Here is a 22,624-nt window from a genome sequence, read left to right on the forward strand (position 1 = left end):
ATGTCCTCAGAAAATGTATCCAAAAGTTTATTGTTGATAAATAGTTGTTGAGCTTCATTGACATCATAGGAACATGGCAGTAGTTATAGTGGTGCCAGAAGGGCAACAGCAGTTTTTTTTTCCATTTGATCTTCCTGACATCAAAGTAGAACATGTTCAAAAACATGAAATGTTAACTTTCTTTTTGCCTGTAAGTTTCGAAGAGCCCAAATGCTTCTGTCAGCCCAATAAAGAATCCTTATTACCCTGAACTGCTTATTTCATCACCATTTCCATTAAGAGGCTGACGTGTGAGAAGACTGACAGCTGATTCCACCAAGTACTATACCTAGTCTCTCTGGACCCTCCTCCCTGAACATTTTCAGCTACTTCTCACTGAATTATCACAATTATAGATTTAATGAGTGTTTCTAATAGACACAGCTACCCATCCATCCAAAACAAAAATTATAATATGAACCCAAGAAACAAATCTACAACCATTTCATGGCTTGAAATATGGATAATTTTACTGCAGTTAGTGGGAAAACTTGGAAGTAAGTGAAAAGAATGAAAAATGCAATCTCAAATCACAATGAAATGCCACTGTTAAAGTAACGACTGTTCACAAATTTGAATAATTATAATTAACTTTGAAGGTTTTCTTACTTATAATTCTTCAAGGCAGAGATGTAAAATAATCTCTATCGGTAATCCTTTTGTTTAAGAGTGAAATTAGTCCTTTGCAACAGAAATATCTGACAATTGGAAATCACTGGCTCTTATATAATTTATCTTTTTTATCTTTTATGCTTGTCAGGCTAATTGGTTTCCAAACAAAAGCACTCATGCACATATGCTGTTTTTTTTAGCCATAATACAGAAAGAGCCCACAGTTATTGCTTGAGGAATTCTCACAACAATCCATAGAATTTTTTTTCTGTGCAGGTATTTAAAACAGTCATTATGTACATGTTAAGGTGTCCCAACAGACCGATGATTAACCTATCCTGGTGGAACTGGATGAAAATTATTGACCAGGCCAGCAGAACAGGTTCCTCCACTTCTTTTGGATGAAGTTTGCTTTTACTTATCCATTTTTACAATATGACATCAGTGGAAATGCAAGTTTTTATTGCTCATCCTTCATTATTTATTCAGAGGGAGATCAAGACCTGTCATCTTGAATCATTGCAATCCTTGTAAAGGTAGTCATATAAAACACAATTTGGATAAGCAGCAATGAAAGAATGAAGATCTTTTTCCTGTCAATTTAGTTTATAGCTTGCAGGGGAACCTGCAGTGGTGTTCCCATAAGCAGATTGATTTTGTCCTTCTTGTGGTATAGGTTGAAGATTTTGATGTGGTTTTGGATTTGCCCTTGGCAATTTGCAATATTATCAGAGGATGTTGTGGGTCCCAGTCGCATGAGCTGCTTTGTCCTGAAGAATGCTTCTTGAATGTTTTGTGGTTGTAGGCAATTGGAGAGTATTCCATCATATTCCTGATCTGTGAATGGAGATGGATGACTCACCACAGCATAATCAGCTTCTGAACTGCTCTTGTAGCCACAGCGTTCATGAGTCAGATTTCAGATTTAGATTTCTTGTCAGAGTACATACATGACATCACAATCAACTCTGAGATTCCTTTTTCCTGCAGCTGGGGCAGAATTCCCATTAATTAATAGTGCAAAAAATAAACTGTACACAGCATGTACAGAAACAAACAAAACTGTAAATGGATAATGAATCTAAACAAACTGACTGTGCAAAAGAGAGTGAACAAAAGGAAAATCAATAAAGTGCACAAGTAAGAGTCATTAAATGAGTCTCTAGCCATTTTTACATTGAAAAGCTGCATTATTGCCATATACTCGACCTATCTCTGGAAGCTAGCTTGCTGGTTCAGCTCCATGAGTCCAACACATTTCACCGTTGAGTCTTCCTACCTTGGTGGATCAATGCCAAGTAAGTCTAGACCACCACCCCCCCATCTGCCTTCAATGCTTTCACACAGCACTCAAAAGGCAGATAAAACCTGGCTTTCAAGAGTTGTGTGAAAGGTGATTCTGATTGAGTTTGTTGTGGAGGAGTCTGATGATAGTGGTAGCACCTGTTCCTGAACCTGGTGTGCGAGTCTTGTGGAACGGACTTCTTTCTTGATGGCAGCAGCAAGAACAAAGCAAGTGTGAGGGTTTTTGATGATTGCTGCTGCTGCTCTCTGATTGTAGATGTACTCAGTAGTGGGGAGGGTTTTGACTGTGATGTCCTGGGCTGTGTCCATGACATTTTGGAGGGCTTTACACTCAGGGGTATTGGTGTTCCTATATCAGATGGTGATGCAGCCAGTCAGCACACTTTCCACCACATCTCTGAAGAAATTTGCCAGGGTTTCTGGTGTTCATACCAAACCTCTGCAAACTCCTGAGGAAGTAGAGGCATTGACGTGCTTTCTTCACTATTCCATTGGTATGTGGGGTTCAGGAAAGATCCTCTGAGATAGTGACTCCCAAGAACTTAAATTTGCTCACATCTCCACCTCTGATCATCCAAAGATCACTGGATTGTATAACTCTGGCTTTCCTTTCTGAAGTCAACAATCAGCTCCTCAGATTTTGTGTCATTGAGTGCAAGGTTGTTGGTGCACCATTCAACCACGTTTTCATTCTTCATCCTGTGTACTGACTCATCCCCTTCCTTTACTCAACCCATTACCATGGTATCATCAACAAATTTGCAGATGGTGTTATTGTTGTACCGAGTCACACAGTCCTAGGTGGAAAGTGAGTAGAGCAGGGGACTAAGAACACAGCCTTGAAGTGCTCTGGTATTGATGGAAATTGTGGAGGAGCAGTTCTTACTAATCTTCACTGATTGAGGTCTGGATGTGAGGAAATCTATGATCCAATTGCACAGTGGGGTATTAACTCCCAGGTCTTGGAGTTTGTTGATCAGTTTTGAGGGGATGATAGTGTTAAATGCAGAACTGTAGTCGGTAAAGAACATCCTGACGTATGTATCTTTGCTGTCCAGGTGTTCCAGGGCTTTGTGTAGAGTCAGTGAGATGGCATCCACCAAAGGACCTGTTACTACAATAGGCAAACTGGAATGTATCCATATCACCACTTAGACAGGAGCTGATAGGCCTCATTGCCAGCCTTTCAAAACACTTCATCACTGTTGATGTAATTGCTACTGGTCGATAGTCATTAAGGCAGGTTACTACTCGACAATTGATGCCACCCACCAAGGTGTTGCTAATATGAAATGTAGCAGCTGTAATCTTATTAAAAACAAAGGGAGATTAGACTCTTTCTTGTTGGAGATAGTAATTTTCCTAGCTGTGTGGTGGAGTGAATGTTAGTTGCCACTTACTAGCCTGAGTGTTATTTAGGTCTTGCTGCATATTGGCATAGGCTGCTTCATATGATTTTAATTTAATTTATTGTTTGAATTTAGAGATACAGTATCAGGCCCTTCTGGTTCACGAGCCCGCTTCAGTCAATTACTCTTGTGTGACTAATTAACCTATTAACCCTGTAGATCTTTGGAATGTGGGAAGAAACCAGAGCACCCAAGGGAAACTCACGAAGATACAGGGAGAAAGTACAAATCCTTATAGACAGTGCCAGATTTGAATCCGGGTCGTTGGCTCTGTAATAGGGTTCTGCTAACCACTATGTCAAAATCAAAAGGAATTGAACATTGTGTAATTATCATCCATTTCTCCCCAAGTTTCTTGTTAAAATAAATTGCGCTTGACGCAAAAACAATTAGGAGCATTTACCCCAAGACCCTGCTCCATTTTTCAACAAGACCCTGCTCCATTTTTCAACAAGACCCTGCTCCATTTTTCAACAAAACCAAGGCTCATCTGATCAATTGCCCAATATGTTTAACTCACTTGTAATCCAAACATTTGTCTACCATATTTTAATAGGTAATTAAACTTTCCCTTGAAAGACTAAAAGTTAGTAAGTATCATTTATTAGAAAACAAGCTTCTTGTTTGCCCAAATAGAACAGTAGGGTTATGCAATGCCACTTGGAAATCCTTACATCTGTTATTCGCTGTCACGTTCAACCAGTTGGAGTAATGTTGTCAAATCTGACTTCACCAAGAAATGAACATGTCATTCAACCCTGACCCATATATTGTGCATTACTTGTGCAGGAAGGTTCTGGGAAATTGTCCTCAGCTTCTCTCCCATGTGGCATTTCATGGTTTGAGGGAATCATTCTGCATGTTTTTTTTCCCACATCATAGAGTCATTCAGTAATACAACTCAGAAACAACAGGCCCTCCACCCAACTTATCCATGTTGGATGAGTTACGTACCTACCTGAGCTTGTTTCATTTGCCTATGTTTGGCCCATATCCTGCTAAACCCTTCCTTTCCATGTACCTATCTAAATGTCTTTTAAATATTGTACTTATTCATGCCTCTACCACTTCTTCTGGCAACTCATTCCACATACTTACTACCCTCACATTTCTTTTAAACCTTTCCTCTCTCACATAAAACCTATACCCTTCCAGTTTTGAAGTCTCCTACCCTGAGAATAAGTAACTATTCAGACTATCCTGTAGAATTGGCAGATTTGCTGTAGAAATAATTTGCAAGGAAAAGTACATTTTAACATTGATCTTGAAGAAAGTTATTTGAAAATCCTATTAACATAACAACCAAATGATGCTGAAATATTATAAGAACACTGACACTCACTGTCTAAAAGTTTTTGTTTCCAAATATTAACACCAAATATGTTATATTGGCATTATATTACACTGAAGACATTGGAATGAAATTCAAACACCTGACACTGTTATATACTAAACAAAGAAGAGATTCAGGAAATCTTGGACCAAACTCATCAATTAGTTCAATGTTTTAAAAAAAAACTTTATTTAAATGATATTTAGACAACATACAATCAAACATAACAAAAAGAAATAAATTTTTATATTAAAAAAATAAACCCTCCTCACCCTCCCACCCCCTCAGCCAGCCCCCTTAAGGGGAGCCAAAAATAAAAGTAAAACATAAAACATACACAATATTTCCAAATTCATATATTCCAAATAAGGAGACCACATTTTAACAAAAAAAATTATCATGCAAATTACATGTAATTTTTTTCCATACAAGTACAATCTCTCAATTCATTTTGCCAACGTACTTTATTAATCTCCGCATTATCTTTCCAAGTACTAGCAACACATTTTCGTGCTACAGATAACACTAAGCGTACAAATGCAATTTGAAATTTATCCAACCCCATTCCCTTCAAAGAAACCATATAGCCCAACAAAAAAAATTGATGGATCTAATTGTAATTTAATTTTAAATAATTTCTCCAAAACCAATCTAACCCCCTCCCAAAATGCTTGTACTTTATCACAGGACCAAATTCCATATAGAAAAGTTCCAGTACTTAATCCACATCTAAAACAGAAATCCGAATTACTAAATCCATATTTTTTCAATTTCTCTGCAGTCAAATATAACTGATGTAAAAAATTATAATTAACAATCCATATCTTACATTTGTCAATTTAGTTACACCTTCATGCCACATAACTTCCCAATTCTCTTGAGGGATAATATAAATTAAATAATTTACCCATTTATTTCTAGATTTCTCCCAGTCCGGTTTATCCATACTTTCTTGTAACAACGGATACATGTCCAAAATATCGCCTCTCTTTGGTATAGAAGAAATCAAAAATTCAAATTTTGTTAACCTAGGCAAATTAATCTCTTTACCATAATTATCTTTTATTAAAACTCTGAGTTGATAATACACAAATAAAGAGTTTACCGATATATCACATTTCTCCTTCAATTGATTAAAAGAAAGAAACTGACCTTCTTCAAAACAATCTTGAACCATCTTTATACCCTGAGAATTCCATCTCTTCAAATGATTATTAAAATTGAGTTAAACATTGAGAAAGGAATAAGCTGATTTTGATATAACTGAGTTCAAATTGATAATTTACCTTTCGTTCCTAAAGCCATATTTTTTTAACCCATATCTTTAACAAATATTTTAATACTGGCATATTACTTTCCTGCAATAAATTCATATTCCACATATATAAACTGATGTACATCAAATTCAGAAATACAGGCCAATTCCACCTTCACCCAACTAGGGGGTTGATCAATATCCATCATTCGACTAACAAATTTCAATTGTGAAGCTTCATAGTAATTTTGAAAATGATGTAACTGAATTCTACCTTGTGCATATTTCCATGTAAGTTTCTGACAAGCTACTCGAGCTAACTTTCCCTTCCATAAAAATTCCCTCACCGCCTTATTCAAGACCTGAAAAAAGCCCTTTGAAAGTAAACATGGTATTGACTGAAATAAGTATTGGATATGGGGAAAAATATTCATTTTAATACAATTTATTCAACTAATTAATGTTAACAGAAGATCTTTCCATTTAATCAAATCCATTTTAATCTTTTTTAATAGAGGAACATAATTTAATTTATGTAAAAATTGATAATCTTTATTTACAATTATTCCTAAATATTTAATTCTATCAACCCATTTTAATTTTATAATATTTTTACATTCTAAATAATCTCCTTCCCCAACTGGCAATATCACACTATTATCCCAATTTACCTTATATCCAGATAACTCCCCAAATTGCAACAAGCAATCATATAACTATTTCAAAGACTGTTCCGGGTCTGTCAAATACACCAACACATCATCTGCAAATAAATTAATCATATATTCAACATCCTCAATTCTCATCCCTTTAATCTTATTATTCTGCTGTATTGTCTGAGCTAATGGTTCAATAACCAATGCAAACAAGGCTGGTGATAATGTACAACCTTACCGAATCGATCGCATTAATTTAAATGGTAAAGAAGTTTGACCATTTGTCACCACACTGGCAGTCAGATTTTTATATAAAGCCTTAATCTAACCAATAAAAAAGGGCTGAAATTAAACTTCTCTAACACCTTAAATAAAAAATTTCATTCAACCCTATCAAAAGCTTTTTCTGCATCCAGCGCCAACACCATTGGGTGGTTAGGTAGCTGTCTTGATGCATTAATCAATGTTATCAATCTAAGGATATTGTCAGATGCATTTCTATTCTATTCTATTTCTATGTGTATCAACTGAGGTAAATATTTAGCAAGTCTATTCGCTAATACTTTAGCTATAATTTTATAATCCACATTTAATAAAGAAATAGGTCGATACAAAGATACTTTTAATGGATCTCTATCTTTCTTTGGAATCACAGTAATTATAGCCCTCGAACAAGATTCCGGTAATGGCTGACCCTCAGTTATTTGTTGCAATAGACCTCTAAATACTGAGGATAAATCTTCATAAAATTCAACTGAAAATCCATCATCCCCTGGCGACTTTCCATTCAGCATCTCTTGTATAGCTTCTTTAATCTTAAAATCTGTAAATGGAGCTTCTAATTCCTTGATCTTCTCCTCCCCTAAAACAGGTAACTTTAATTTGGATAAGTAAGATTCAATAATACCAGCTTTCTGCTTTCCCTCAGAAGTATACAATTTATGATAAAAAGAATAAATCTGATCATTAATTTCCTGAGGTTTATAAGTAACTATTGAATTCTTTTTAGCAGCATTAATAGTTCATGATACCAGTTCCGTTTTTAATTGCCATGCTAATACCTTATAAGCTATCTCACCCAATTCATAGTAATGTTGCTTTGATCGTTGAATTAATTGCTCATACTGATATGTATTATAATGTAATTTCAACTTAGTTAATGCTGCTTTAACATCTTTCTGAAATTCCTTTTCCAACTCGATGATTTGTTTCTCCAATGCCGAACTTTCCACCAAATATTGTTTTATTTTAACTTTCATAGAGTAACTGATAATTTGTCCACGCAAATATGCTTTCAAAGCATCCCACAATATGAAATTACTACTTACTGAATTAACATTGTCAGCCAAAAATAAAGTAATCTGTTCCTTAACAAAAGTAATAAACTCTGGTTTCCTCAATAACATTGCATTAAACCTCCATCTGTAAGTCGATTGTAACACAAGAAATTAACAACATAGAATGATCAGATATAACCCTACTCTTATATTCAGCCTGCACTATTCTACCTTGCAAATGTGCCATTATCAAAGAGAAATCTATTCTGGAAAATAAAATTGTGCCTCAATGAATGAAAAGAAAAATCCTTTTCTGTTGGATTTACTCTTCTCCAAATTTCAACTAAATTCAGATCTTTCATCAAAGATCCCATTTGTATTGCCATCTTTGATTTCCTTATACTTTTTGGAGATTTGTCCAATAAAGGATCTAAAACACAGTTAAAGTCTCCCCTAATCAAAATACTTTCATTGGCCTGATTTAATGTTAGAAAAGCCTCTGATATGAATCGGTCATCATCTACATTAGGTGCATAAATATTCAACAAAGTCCAAGATTCAGCAAAAATTTTACAATTCACCATCAAAACCCTCTCAGCATTTCCTTCAACTAATTCCAATTCAAACAGTAATTTCTTATTAATCAAAATTGCTGCACCCCTTGCCTTTGAATTAAAAGAAGAAGCAAACACATGTCCAACCCGCTCTCTCTTCAATTTCAAATGTTCTTTTTCAGTCAAATGTGTTTCTTGCAAAAAAGCAATATCAACTTTCATTTTTTTATATAGGCCAACACATGTTTACACTTAATTGGATTATTCAGTCCTTGAACATTAAAAGTTGCAAAATTCAAATTAAACATTTCTTTAGCTTAACAATAAATTTCTCACTATTATAAAATATTGCTCCCCTTTCCAACCTTAATACACTAAACGCCTCCCCCCCACTATATAAAAGGTCCCACAAATCAAAAAAGAAGAAAATATACTCCCCCCCCCAACAAAGTACAAAAAATTAGTAACTCCCTAAAAATCTGTGTTTGGTATTAGTTCAATGGTTAATCAAGATTAAGGAAAGCTGGACTCTACATTGTGATGGTTACAGTGATTTTGAGAAGTTCATGACAAGTGAAGCTTTATATAATTTGATTCTCAGTGAATATACATCTTAAATTAATGTTATGTTTGTTCCAAAAACTGCCCTATGAAATTTACCTTTCATGTATTAATTCCATTTTTCTTTTAAAAATTATAATTAAATTTGCTTCCTGCATCATTTCAAATGGTGTATTTACATCACGACATCAAACAACAACAATTATAATTAAAACTGATAGTCACTTTGATGTGCATATTTAATATAGGAAAGCCAGTATAGATTTGTTAAAAGTCAAAAACTATAGAGAAAATGGAAATCTGGAATAAAAGCAGATGTGCTGGTAGCACTGGCCCAGCAACATCATGGAAAATGATCAAGCATTTTGACTCTGTTTCTCTTTGAGAGTCACAGCCCTGATTGCCTACTATCACCAGCACTTTTCCTTGTTGAAGGCACATCATTGACATGGGTGTGATTTTTAATGAATTAATGGAATTAAGTAAAAGGAATGTAATTTATATTGCATACATGGGCATTCAAAATTTGAGAAAAAATAAAGTGCAAAGTAGTGCAACTGGCTTTAATATAATTGGCATGAGAAAGAAGGTGCCTTAGACAAGGAAGTAGAGCAATGGTGGTCTGTTTTCTCAGGCTGAAGGATTGTGCTCTGTTGTCTTCCAGGGAGTCATTGCTGGAACTGCTCATTTTGATACTTGGGTTAACAGGACATCATTTAAAATATGAAATGGCAAAATAATGTTTGTGTGCTACAATCAGGCGCATTGTAGAAACTGTAGGAGGAAAGAGCAGGGTCAAAGCAATGTAAAATGTTTTAACTAAAATGGTGCAAGAATGGAGAGAATGGAGAATATAAATAGAGAGATTAAGCATATATAAGGAAGTGAAACATTGGTTGATAGGCACTAAGGTATTGTGTTGATCACTGTATATTGTATATTCTGAAGAATTTGAAGACTCCTGGAGAGGGAGCTGAAAACATTTATTTGAATTGAACATCAGTTATGTTATAGACAAGAGGTCTTGTGTTTATTCTCTTTAGAGCAGGAACGATTGGGAGGTGATTTTTATGAAGGTGTTTAAAATCATGTTTTAGCCTGACAAAATGAATGAAGGAAAATTGTTTCTATTGGTAAAAGGGAGAGGAGCTGGAAGGTATATATTTACAGCAACCAGTGAAAGAATAACAAGTGACATGAGGAAAATCTTTTTCAATCATTAAGCATCAAGACCTGGTATTGACTACCTAAAGAATGATGGAAGCAGATTCAATTGTGGCTTTCAAGAAAGAACTAGACAAATACTTGAAGGGCAAATAATGTAAGGTTGTGGTGAAAGATTTAGAGAATAGGACTAACTAGATAGCACTTCTTCAACAACTTGCATCTGTTTTGTAACAGGATTATTAATGGTTCAATTTAAAAATGTTTGTCCTTGGCATCTTTGGTTCTTTTGGAAAATACCAGAACCTTAAATTTGTGAATGATTACTAATGGTTCAAAAATGTCTTCAATGCTTCCTCAAAAACCTACAGCTTGTATAGATCAGGGAATGTTCTGTTTTGGAATCCCCACTTGCCACAGGATGTTCTGGAAATCAGCCAATCCTTGGCCAGGTCTGAGTAGCTGAAGGGTTGAGAAACAGGGGCAGGGCTAGAGATTAGAAATGGAGATTAGTCCAGATCAGGAGGTAGAAGGGTCATGGTTGTAAACTGTAAAAACTCAAGATGTGAGATAAGGATCAAGTACTGGAGCTAGGTCATGTTTGGTGAGGGAGGGGGTGGCCAGGGGAATAAAGGTAACCTGTAGCTGGTTGTGGGCTATCAGTAATTAGGAAGAGCCATTAATAGCTGGGAAAGTAGGGTGAGTGTTTGGGCTGGCCGATCAATGGATTGGGGAGAGGGAAGGTGGTGTGGTTAGCAGATGTGGGGTTGGGATGAGTGAGTACCAAGAGCTGGGAGGGTGTGTAGTTTGCTGCTGGTGTTGGATGCTCCAATAAGAACTAGGCAGGTGGGTTATTTACATTGTCCTCAGTAGTGGTCTCCATTGACTGAAGCCTTTTAATGACAAGGACCACATGTGTTTGTATAAAAGTCCCAGAAATGGCACCCTGGCAATCACTGTGTCTCCCTGTTGATCACTGTTGTTTCAGGGCTTCTCTACATTTAGTCAGTCAGATGTCTGGAGGAACCTGATATGCAGCAAATCCCTGATTTTGCATTATTTGATTTTTCATTTAAATTGAAAAAAATCAATGCATGTCTGTCCTTTTAAAATAAAGGATCTTAGATGTTTCTTTTTACAGTCTTCTTAATTTACCCAGTGAACTTCAAAGATTTACCTATGCATATCATCAGATTTCTGTGTACCTCCTTTAAACTTGTATCAGTTTATATTAGCTTTCCTAATGCTTCTTTTAAAAATGAATTTCTTGGCACTTCTGTGCATTAAATTTTATCTAACACCTGTCAGCTCATTTTATTGGCCTTTCTAAGTCCTTTGAAATTTGTTACAATCCACCACTTGGTATGCTACATAGAATGTTTGAGATTCTAGTGCACTCACTCTGCAATATTTGGGTACTCAGTCCGTTGGTAATTAAGTAGTTCCAAATTATTAAATATACCTGGAAACTGGACCCACCGCTCCTATTTTGTAAATCACAGTAAAGCTGCTTCATACATGTTTTTAATATGATAGCAACTATTCCCTGTTGAAATCAAAGTTGAAGCTTGCCGTTTTATGTGCAATTCAGCTGAGCATAACCTACTTTTCTTTGCTGTCTTCCTGAGAATGATGCCATAAATGAACATGACCTTCATCTGCACTGATAGAAATTGGGCCAATAAAGAGAAAAACATACCCTGTGTTTTTAACTCCTCATAAAGCAGGAGGTTTTGGCTTCAGCTGCCAAACAAGCAGGTGTGAATTAAACATTCCCACTAGGAATGTTTAGCTGTATGCATCTGCTCACCTGAATTTCACTGCTCTGCTGATTTGCTGAGTCTTATGGTATTTATTGCAGTCATACATAGCAGAATTTCTGCTGCAACCTCTGCAGTGATGAGGCTGTGCCTTATAGTGGCTTAGTCTTCTATGGAGAGAATTCCTTAAGGCTTCTACATCTTTCCAATGTTCTAGCAACAAAGACATAAAAAAAGGCACCATCCTCATAAACCTTGCATGTCCCACCTTAATGCAGTAATCGGTATGAAACTGTTAAAGATACATTTTCTGGATTTTGTTATTTTTTCGGTATGTCTGTCCCCTGCTTTGACATTCATACTAAATATTGCATCTGTTTGAACATCATTAAGGCTGAACTCCAATTTCTAGATATAACTGGCACAAAATCACAAGATCTAAACAATAAATAATGCCAAATGTATTCCTTGAATAAGTCATCTAAATTCACAAAATCAAATGGCTAGTACCAATTTATTAAATATATTGTGTTAATAAATACAATTTTATAAATGAACAACTCAGGAAAAAATACTTTGATGATGGGCTCAAGCCCGAAACGTCGGTTCTGTATCTTTGCCTTTGCTACATAAAGGACCCTGTTTGACCTGCTGAGCTTCTCCCGCATTTTTGACAAGGAAAAATAATTAATCCTTGGTATCAGAGAGACAAAATTCCATTTTTCAAAAATGAGATTAGAACCTGAGGGCTGGATCTGAAATTCTTAAAATATCAGATCTATTAAGATTCAGATCCTATATATTGTCATATAATAAAACAGAAATGTCATATTACACAAAATTGCAGACAAAAACAGTATTAGCATTGCCCAGCATCTCTTACAGTCAGAGAAAGAGAATGAAGAGAGAGAACTCTCAGAGTCTCTGAGCATCTGTGGATTCACCTCTGTGGATTCGCACAAGACTCCAGTTCAAACCATTGGCAACCTGAGCCCAGATCAAATCCTCAGACATGATGAGGAAGGCTTCAGCATCCAGGACTCTTCAGGAGCCCTTCTTGCCCTCAGTACACTCTAAAATCCAAGTTCTGATACTTAGTTTTCATTATTAAAGAATCCAATTGAATTTGGCTCGCTGCCTCTTCATATCTTTACAGCTTGGATATGGCAAGCCAATCCCACTACTATACCAAAGGACATTTGGCCAAGCCAAGCAAAATCTCAGCAGTGATGTGACCCAAGGCAAGTACCAATTGGACCTGGCCTCGTGCAAATCTGAGGCAAAGCATCCTATTGTGCCGAAGTTGTAAAGGTTTCAAATGTCCTGACATTAAAGGACACTTATAAAAATGTCTTTAAATACATAAAAATGATTTCAAAGCTTTCAAAATAAAATAAAGATTGAAACTGAAAAATCAACAATAATACTAAAATAAAACAAGTTTCAATTTTCCTTACACTCTCCACGTCATCTGTTACCATTTAAATAAAAAGGAATTCTGATCCTATAGCAAGTCAGGCTGGCAATGATTTACTAAGGCACATCTGACATCTGCTATTGGGTGGGATCTGTCACTCATCTCATTGGAAAGCTTGGGATTACCTCGGCACAGCTGAATCCCGATGGTTTCCTTTGACATCACTAGCCCAGAATTACACCCCCTTTTAAACTATAATAACTTGACCTATCTTATTTTATTTCTCCATATGACATTTTAAGAATAGCGGTGAATTGTTCCAAAAGAATATCAGGGACAAGAAGTAATAGTGTCAGAAAATCTGACCCTGATGAATGCTCAACTTTTGATGCTGACTTTAATAATGATAGATTCTTCTGTTACTGTGTGAGCTGTCAAATTATGTATTCCACGAAGCTGGTAACCTTTTGAAAGCATGATTTTTTATGGATTATTCTGAACTGGCCATGATAGAAGATCAAAATAAATAATAGGGTAAAAATGAATTTTCAAAATTGCTATTCTCAACTATGAAATATTAATATTAATATGTGGTGAACCTTCTGACCTTCCAGTTAATGATCAGCATCCAGAGCACTAATTAATTTCCCTTTGTGTGTGATGCATACCACTACCACTTGATATTCTCCCAAAACTTAACTTCTATATAATTTCACTGAATCTTGGGAAGTATTGGTCACAGAGTTATTGTGTATGGAAGCAGGGTCCTGACCCATTGCATCCACGCTGACCATCTACACCAATCCTATTCTTTGCTTTGCACGGTTTCCAGCATGGGTAATATAGCAGATAGTGCAACGCTATGACAGCACTAGCGACCAGAGTTCGAATCCGCGGTTGACTGTAAGGAGTTTGTATGTTCTCTCTGTGAATTGTGTGGGTTTCCCCCAGGTGCTCTGGTTTCCTCCCGCCTTCCAAAACATAAGGGTTTATAGGTTGATTGAGTAATATTGGGTGACACAGTTCTCAATGGCTGGAATTGGCTTCTACCATAGAACAATACAGCACAGAAACAGGCCCTTTGGGTCTTCTAATCCAAGCCAAACTATTATTCTACTTAGTCTCACTGACCTGCACCCAAACCATAGCCCTCCAACCCTCTAATCCATATACATGTTCAAATTCTTCTTAAAAATTAAGTGAGCCCGCATTCACCACTTCAACTCGTTCTATACTCCCACCACTCTCTAAGTGAAGATGTTCCCTATAAACCTTTCCTCTTTCACCCTTAATTAGGTGACCACAACTTTTCCTCTTTCACCCTTAATTAGGTGACCATAACTGCAGACAATACTCCAAATTTGGTCTCCCCAATGTCTTATACAACTTTACCATATGAAGGCCAATATGCCAAAGCTCTCTTTCCAATCCTATCTACCTGTGACACTACGTTCAAGGAATTATGTATCTGTATTACCAGATCCCTTTGTTCTCCTGCACACCTCTCATATCTCTATTAATTCCATCATATTGCCACCTGATTTTCCTGTCACCCCGAACATTGGTGCAATTTACAGTGGCCAATTAACCTACCAATCAGAATATCTTTGGCATGTGGGAATACACCTGAGCATCTGGAGAATCCCAATAGAAGAAAAGGAGCCCATAGGAGAATATGCAAAATCCACGCAGATGGCACCCAAGGATTAGGGTCAGGAGCGAACTTGAGGCAATGTTACCGATAAGACTTTAAGGTTGTTTATTTCCTTTAAATTACAGATGAGGAATGAGATTGAGTGGTTTGATTCACCAAGTGTTTTAGTGAATACAGAACACAAGTGAAAAGAAGCAGGAGTAGGCCGTTAGGCTCTCAAGCCTATCCTGCCATTCATTGTGATTATGGATGAACTTTGCTGCCATAATTTTCAATTCCCCAATCTTGCACAATATACTGTATCTACCTTCACAAATATATCTGATGGTCTGGCCTCTAAGGTCCTGGGGGAAGAAAATTTTAAAGATTCACCACCTTCTGACAGAAACAAATTTCCATTCACTTCTGTTTTAAATGACAAGCCCATTAATTTGTAGCTCTATAGCACTGTTTGTGACTCAACTACTTGTGACAACATTTCAACTTCTGCCCTGTCATTTCCCTTTAGGCTCTTACACATTTGAGTACATTTGGCAACTTTCTTCTCAGCTTCAAGAGGTTAGTGTAATGGTGTGAGCAAGTGGGGATTGAATCCATCAACATCTGTAAGGAGTTTGCATGTTCTCCCTATTGTATATGTGAGTTTTCTCCAGCTGTTCTGGTTTCCTTCCACCCTCCAAACCATGCAGTGTTTGTAAGTTAATTGGTGTGCTTGGGTTGTGGACTGTGTTGCTGTGCTTAAAAAAAAATTAAAGATTCAAACTGCCATTCCTCTCTAGATAAGACAACCCTGTCATTCCAAATAACATTTTTCAATGCTATAATATAACTATAATTCAAGGGAAAAAAAAGTTCTGTGCTATAAAATGTTCATGTTATGGCACAGAACATTTTGCAAGACAATTTTTAATCTATTTATTCACCACAGCTCTAATCTGCCCTGACTGATGCAATAACTCTGCAATAAAAGAATGCTGCACATTTAAGAGTTGCTTTCTAGCAATTATCTGAAAAAGGGGTAATAACAGGGAGACAATGTTTCCAGCTCATCTAAACCTATGTGTTCAGAATGAATTTAGTTTGCTGACTTTCATTTTTGACACAGTGGCTCCTTGGGCATTCCCTTGAATGCAGACAGCTGCCAACAGCATCCATCTGTCCAAGAGAACTCTCATGAAGAACCAGGTCCTTTGAATCAAAAGGGAAATTTCTTCTTCTTCTCTGTACAGGCTGTTGTGGATGTGAAGTTTTCTGAATGGCGACTGCCATGTTTCAGGAAAGCCCTTTCTCCAAGATCGCTCTTAACACAGGTGCCCCATAAGGCTGTCTGCTCAGTCGCAATTATACTCCCTTTAAACCCACAGTGACTGCTCCAACATTATCTTAAAATTTGCAGATGACGCAATCATCGTGGCCAGATTTCAAACAATGACAAGTCAGAATATAAAAGGTTAAATTGATCTCTCTCTATAACTTGGCCCTTTGGACTGTGTTTTCTCTGCTCCACCATGTATGGGTGACAAGCTAGACTGTTGCTAAACAAGCTTCTCACTTACCTTGAAACATATGACAATAAATTTGAACTTTAACCTGAAGCACATGTGACATCATCATCCTCAAAGAGTTAATTCTCCTGGATATTTTCAGCAACTGGCACTGCTCAGGAGGATAAATCTTGGGTTACAGGGATAACCTTTATTTTAAAACCTTCTCATTAGTCCACTTTCCAACAACAAGAAGCACTAATAGATATCATGTGGAACATCAGAATATCACAATGTGAGTGGAAAATACCATTGCTCTTCTCAAGAAGGTATTATGTTGCCTATGACAGTGTAAGGCAGGGGTGTCAAACTCAAATTCACAGAGGGCCAAAATTAAAAACTTGGATTAAGTCGTGGGCCAAACTAAATATTTATTGAAAATTTTCAACAACATCTGCATGTTTTCTCTTCTTTCAACATATGTAATGTTAAACTTTTTCTTATTAAAATAAATGTTTAATAATAGTTTTGGTTAAACTCTTTCCAGAAAAAGCATTAACAAATGAGAAATAAAATATTCAATAAATAATATTTCTCTATAGCCTTTAAGCTCCTTTTAAATGTATTTTTTTTCACAAGCCAACAAGACAAAAAAATAACAACTTGCTTCAATGAAAATCCAATCTTTCAACTATGAACAGTCCAAAGTTAACCAAAGAAAATATGAATCCAAGCTTAGCTTGCTACACTGTGATTTACTCTGATGCACCTGGGTCTAAACCAGATACTTGGCATCTCTTCTTAGATGCAAGTTCATCAAACTCTGGGGTCAGAGTTTGCCTCCCACCTGTCTTGAAAGGTCCTGTTTTCTGTCTTTCGTTTGGCCATTTTTCGTAAGGGGTTTATTACACGTGAGTTGGGCGACAGGTCACAGATGGTAATGAAAGTAAAGAGAGGAGGTGGGGGCGATTAGCGGGCTGATGGGCCGGCGCCAACGCATTTGCAAAGCATTCTGGGATTTGTAGTTTTAGCTGTGCATGCGCTCTACTGGCGCGGTGACCAGCAGGCCAGCTCTAATACATATTTGATACGATTTTGTGGGCCAAATATGATTATATCACGGACCAAATTTGGCCCGTGGTCCTGAGTTTGACATGTGTGGTGTAAGGTATCCAGCAGTACACAAAATTAAGCAGATGTAAGGACTTGATTGCATGCATAGTAATTTCAAACTGAAGACAATAGCCAGGGCCAGGGAAAAAAAACAAGATGACTCAGAGCTGAGGCCACAAAGGAGAGTCTGAAATGCAGAAACAAGAGATGAAGGAGGAAGAAGACAGACAGATCCACATTCCTGAGTGAAACATGATAGGCTGCAGATGCTATGATTGTAGTTAACACATCAAAATGCTGGAGGAACTCAGGCAGTCTTTTCAACATCTAAAGGAGACAAAGATAGATTGCTGACATTTCGGGGCTGAGCCCTTCTTCAAGGAAAAATCAGAAAAGAGCCATGAGATCCACATTCCTGCTCAGTGTCCATAGATCACCATCCTGATAAACAGAGGTGGAAAGTATTGTCTCCACAAGCTGATGGAGAGATACTTCTAAAGAACATGCAAAATTACCTTCCCTGCACGATGACTATTACTGACTACAGAAAACAGCAATAACCAGATGGATGCCAGATTATATCCAAAAATTCCTAACTTTTCACTCTGTGGGGCTACTTGCTTAGATTATCACACATTATTAAGTTTATCGGGGATTGGGGTGAGTCAGTTTAAATATGTTATGGGGAAACTATGTTTCCTGCCTGACTAATGTGAATGGTTATTTTTAAAGCTGTGACTAAGTGTAGTGTCTTTTGACAAGAAACAATATGGAGATTAGTCCAAAATGTAAAACCCCATTGGATTCAGGGCAATATAACAAATTGAATCCTAAATCACTTGTTGTCAAGAAGCAGAGGATGATGGTTAAGGGTTATAGTCAAGGTTTGCCTCTGTAATTGAACATTGACCAGTAATTTACCACACAGATCAGTACTGGAACCCTTTCTGTTTGTTAGAGACATTAACAATATAAATGTGAATGTAAAAGTCATGCTTTGCATATTTGTAGGTGGTTTTATTAAGATGGTGTGAGGAGGGTAACCAGTCAGGGCAGAGAAATGTATGTTCACACATTTTAGGGGGAATAAGTAGCGGATAAGAGGTAGAACTGAGGAACTTTGGGCCTTGATCCATATGCCCAATGATCCCTGAAGCCAATACCACAAATGGATAAAGTGGTTGAGAAGACATTTTCTTGCCTTCAGCAAGGACATACAGTATAAAATGAGCAAGTAAAGAGGTTATAGTACAACTGGAGTGAACTCTAGTTATGCTACAAGTGTATTCAGTTCTGGTCACCACATGATATAAAGAAATTAACGTGATTGCACTGAAGAGGATGCAAAGGAGATTCACCAATAGTTATCTGGCATGGAATCTAAGCTGTATGGAGAAACTGAATACAGTGTACCTATTAGCAGTGTGCCAGATGTTGAAGGGTATCAGGGAAGGAAAATAAGTGCAGTTACTATTTCAAGGGTGAAGGTACTCAAAAAATTGAATGGCCAAAGGGTGGATAAGTCTCCCGGAACAAATTGATAGCACCCTCCAGCTTTCAGAACTTTCAGAAGTGGAATCTCTCAATGGAAAATGTTCTTTGAGCAAATATTTGAGGTCTTTTAGCTTTAAGTTGCGATAGAGATTGAGGAGGCATTGGTAAAGATCTTTCAGAAATCAACAGATTCTGGTTTGGTCCTGGAGGACTGGAAAATAGCAAATGTCACCCCATTATTGAAGAAGGGAAGGAGGCAACAGAAAAGGAAATTATAGACTAGTTAGCCTGATGTCAGTGTTTGGGAAGATGTTGGAATCGATTTTCAAGGATGAGGTAACAAAGTAATGTACTTGGAAGCACATGACAAGATAGGCCAAAGCCAACATAGTTTTCTTAAGGGAAAATCTTGGAATTCTTTAAAGAAGTGCCAAGCAGATTGGATAAAGGAATGCAGTGGATGTTGTGTATTTGGATTTTCCATCAAAGAAAGACTTTGACAAGGTGCCGCTCATAAGGCTACTTAAGATAAGAGCTAATGGTATAACAGGATACATTCTAGCATGGTTAGAGCATTGGCTGATTGGCAGAAGCAGAGAATCAAAATACTGGGATCAACTGTTTGCTGCCAGTTGCTAGTGGTGTTGAGGCCGCTTATATTTATGTTGTATATTAATGATTTGGATTATTGAATGAATAGCCAAGTTTTTGCAGGTGATATGAAAATAGATGGAGGAATAGGTAGTGTTGCAGAAAGACTTAGACAGATTAGGAGAATGGGCAGAGAATTGGCAAATGAAATATTATGTATGAAAGTGTACCGTCAAGCACTTTAGGGTACATTGAAAATTCCCAGATGCAAAGGGACCTGGAAGTCCTTGTGCAGGATAGCCTGAAGGCAAAGTTTCATGTTGAGTCACTGGTTAAAAAGGCAAATGCAATACTGGCATTCGTATCAAGAAGAATGAAATATAAGATAAGGGATGTGATGTTGAGGCTTTATAAGGCACTGGTGAGACCTCATTACTCCATGAGCAGTTTTGGTCTCTTCATTTAAGAAAAGATGGGCTGATGTTGGAGAGGGTTCAGAGGAGGTTCACAAGGATGATTCTAGAAATAATAGGGTTATCATATAAGGAGCATTTGACAGTTGTTGGCCTGAACTCATTGGAATTTAGGAGAATGGGGGGGGGGGGGGAGGGTTTAAAAGGCGTGGGCAGAGTAGATCTAGAAACGTTTCCCATCATGGGAGAGTCTAGGACAAGAATGCACAAATTCAGGATTGAAGGGCATCCACACAGATGCATAGGAATTTGTTCAGATAGAGGTAAATCACAGGTAGTTGTGGTCGCCAAGTCACTATGTGTATTTAAGGCAGAAATTGATAGCTTCTTGATCAGCAAGAGCATCAAAGGTTATGGGGAGAAGGCCAAGGAGTGGAGCAAAGTGGGAAAATGGATCAGCTCATGATTAAATGGTGGCAGACTTGATGGGCTGAATGGACTATTTCTGCTCCTATGTCTTATAGTCTTATAGGGTGTATTTCTTTTCCTTTGAGTGGAGAAGGGTGTGAGAGGTTGACTAAATTTGAAAAAAATAATGACTGACATAGATATCATAGATTGTGAAAAATATTTTTCCTTTACCATTTTGCTATTAATCAGAAGCATTGGTTTAAAATAAGAGGTAAAAGTTTGAGAGGGGTTTTGAGGAAGCATTTCTTTCATAAAGAGGGTGATAGAAATCTGGAACTCTGAGGGAGTGGTGGAAGAAGGAACTCTCTCAAGATTGAGTAAATATTTAGATGAGTACTTGAAATGACAGAGTACTGAAGGTTGCGGGCCAAGTGCTGGGAAATGGGATTAGTAGAGGTAGGTATTTAATTTGTACACAGTAGATCCAAGGAACTTTTTCAATGCTGTTTAACCTATGATTCCTTGCTACAATTATCTAAATCTGGGTTTCCCAAACAGGGTTCTGTGAAACCCTGGGGTTCTGAGGAAAGGGCTAGGGGTTCTGCGAAAGAAATAACAGGGATCTATCTGTTTTTCTTTAAATTACTTTTTACCTCTGTCTTTAATTCAATTTGTTTCCAGGGGAAGCCAAGATGGCAGCCGCAGAGGGTAGGGAAGGGGGGAAGGCGCCGCCCCTCTGCTGATGCTCACCTCGGTGGCTCATTTGCATAATACACACCCCCCGTCACCCGCTCCAATTGAGGGTTATGCTCGACCTGTCTGGCAGCAGGTTTCCAGACCAATTACTAGGCGGAATGATTGGAGGGGGTGCGATTGTGATGTCTCTTCCCCTCTCCCCCCCACTCAATCAATCACTGGGCCACAGCCCCATTGTGGTTGGTGGGCGGATGGGCTTGTTGGGGGGGGGGTGTGATTTGCACCTGCTCACCTCACCTGTTACCAGCATCCTGTCAACTGCCACCAGGGTCTATTACATGGGTGAAAGGGGATTGGAATTATGATATCCCTGCAGCCCGCCCACACAGCCAATCAGTGGGCGAAGCCCCCATTGTGACACTCAGTGCCTATCCTCACCTGTTAATCAGTGGCCCACTCATCTGTGCATAGCCAATCATCATTGGATGAAGGCACCCAACCCCCCCATCATTGTGACATCAGTGCTCACCCCACCTGTCAATCAACGGCCGACAATTCTGGCATGGCGGAGGAGGTGATGTCAGCTACAGACTGTCTTCTCTTGTCAGCCACTGCCCAGATTAACTTCAGAAGGGAGGCACCCCCCACCCCTCCATTGTGATGTCAGAGGGAGGACAGACATTATGGAAAATGGTGAGTTTATTAATTTCCTTCTATGCTTGTCTATTAAATTGTAATTGGGGTTCCATGATTTCCAAGTGCTCCCAAAAGGGTTTCGTTAGCTAAAAGGTTTGGGAATCCCTGATCTATATGGTTTTCCTCAACATCTCTGCCTTTTCTGACAAGAGTCATCCTGCTAAAAGAACTCAAATATTTGCTCAAAGAACATTTTCCATTGAGAGATTCCACACTCTTTTCCCAGGTCTTCTTTCTTCTAGCTCCATCTCTCTCTCTCTTTCATTTCCCTTTACCCTATCTCCTTTCCCCCAGCTGTTTCTACAGAGCCCCAAACAACCCTCCTCATCAATTCTCACCTTTCCTCTCTCCTGTGTCCCATCCATATCCAATTAAATTTTGTCCAAACTCCTTCCCATGCCCATTCTTCCTGCCACAGCCTTTTAATTCAGGTGCCTGGTTTTTTTTATTCATACCTTGAAGAAGGGCTCAGGCTCAAAGCATTGGTTATATATCTTTACCTTCTATGTGTGATGGGTTTTTTTATTACAATAAAGAAACATGGGTTTTTTTTAAAACAATGAGATTTATTAACTAACAGCACTAAGGACAGAACATACACATGCCAGACCTCATGTGGAGGCATTCATCTTGAATCTACCCAAGATAAAACAGCATTCCCAAGATGCAACATTCCCCAGATGCTACACATTTCATCTCTGGCTCCTTCTGGTGGTATCACTCTAACACT

The 22,624-nt window shown here is 37.7% G+C and overlaps 1 protein-coding gene across 37 annotated transcripts in view; it reads right to left on the reverse strand.

The window, feature by feature from the left end:
- The window catches only part of LOC138742441 (uncharacterized), a 98,921-nt gene extending 77,183 nt beyond the window's left edge, over window positions 1-21,738 (reverse strand). For 20 of the 37 annotated variants that reach the window (XM_069896850.1, XM_069896819.1, XM_069896842.1 and 17 more), the window contains exons 1-4: window positions 21,491-21,523; window positions 16,553-16,652; window positions 11,976-12,138; window positions 5,606-5,686 (exon numbers count right to left, since the gene is read on the reverse strand). In XM_069896850.1, the coding sequence (XP_069752951.1) occupies window positions 5,606-5,686; window positions 11,976-12,138; window positions 16,553-16,652; window positions 21,491-21,508 (362 nt within the window). In that variant the 5' untranslated portion in view covers window positions 21,509-21,523. Of the gene's footprint in view, window positions 1-5,605; window positions 5,687-6,624; window positions 6,717-11,975; window positions 12,139-15,303; window positions 15,384-16,552; window positions 16,653-21,490; window positions 21,582-21,636 lie in introns of those variants that run through there. The other 17 variants (XM_069896851.1, XM_069896848.1, XR_011344171.1 and 14 more) reach the window with 15 other exon arrangements.
- Between the last annotated feature and the right edge of the window lie 886 nt (window positions 21,739-22,624).

The sequence above is a fragment of the Narcine bancroftii genome, chromosome 9 (genome assembly GCF_036971445.1).
Source record: "Narcine bancroftii isolate sNarBan1 chromosome 9, sNarBan1.hap1, whole genome shotgun sequence".
NCBI classification, from domain to species: Eukaryota; Metazoa; Chordata; class Chondrichthyes; order Torpediniformes; family Narcinidae; genus Narcine; species Narcine bancroftii.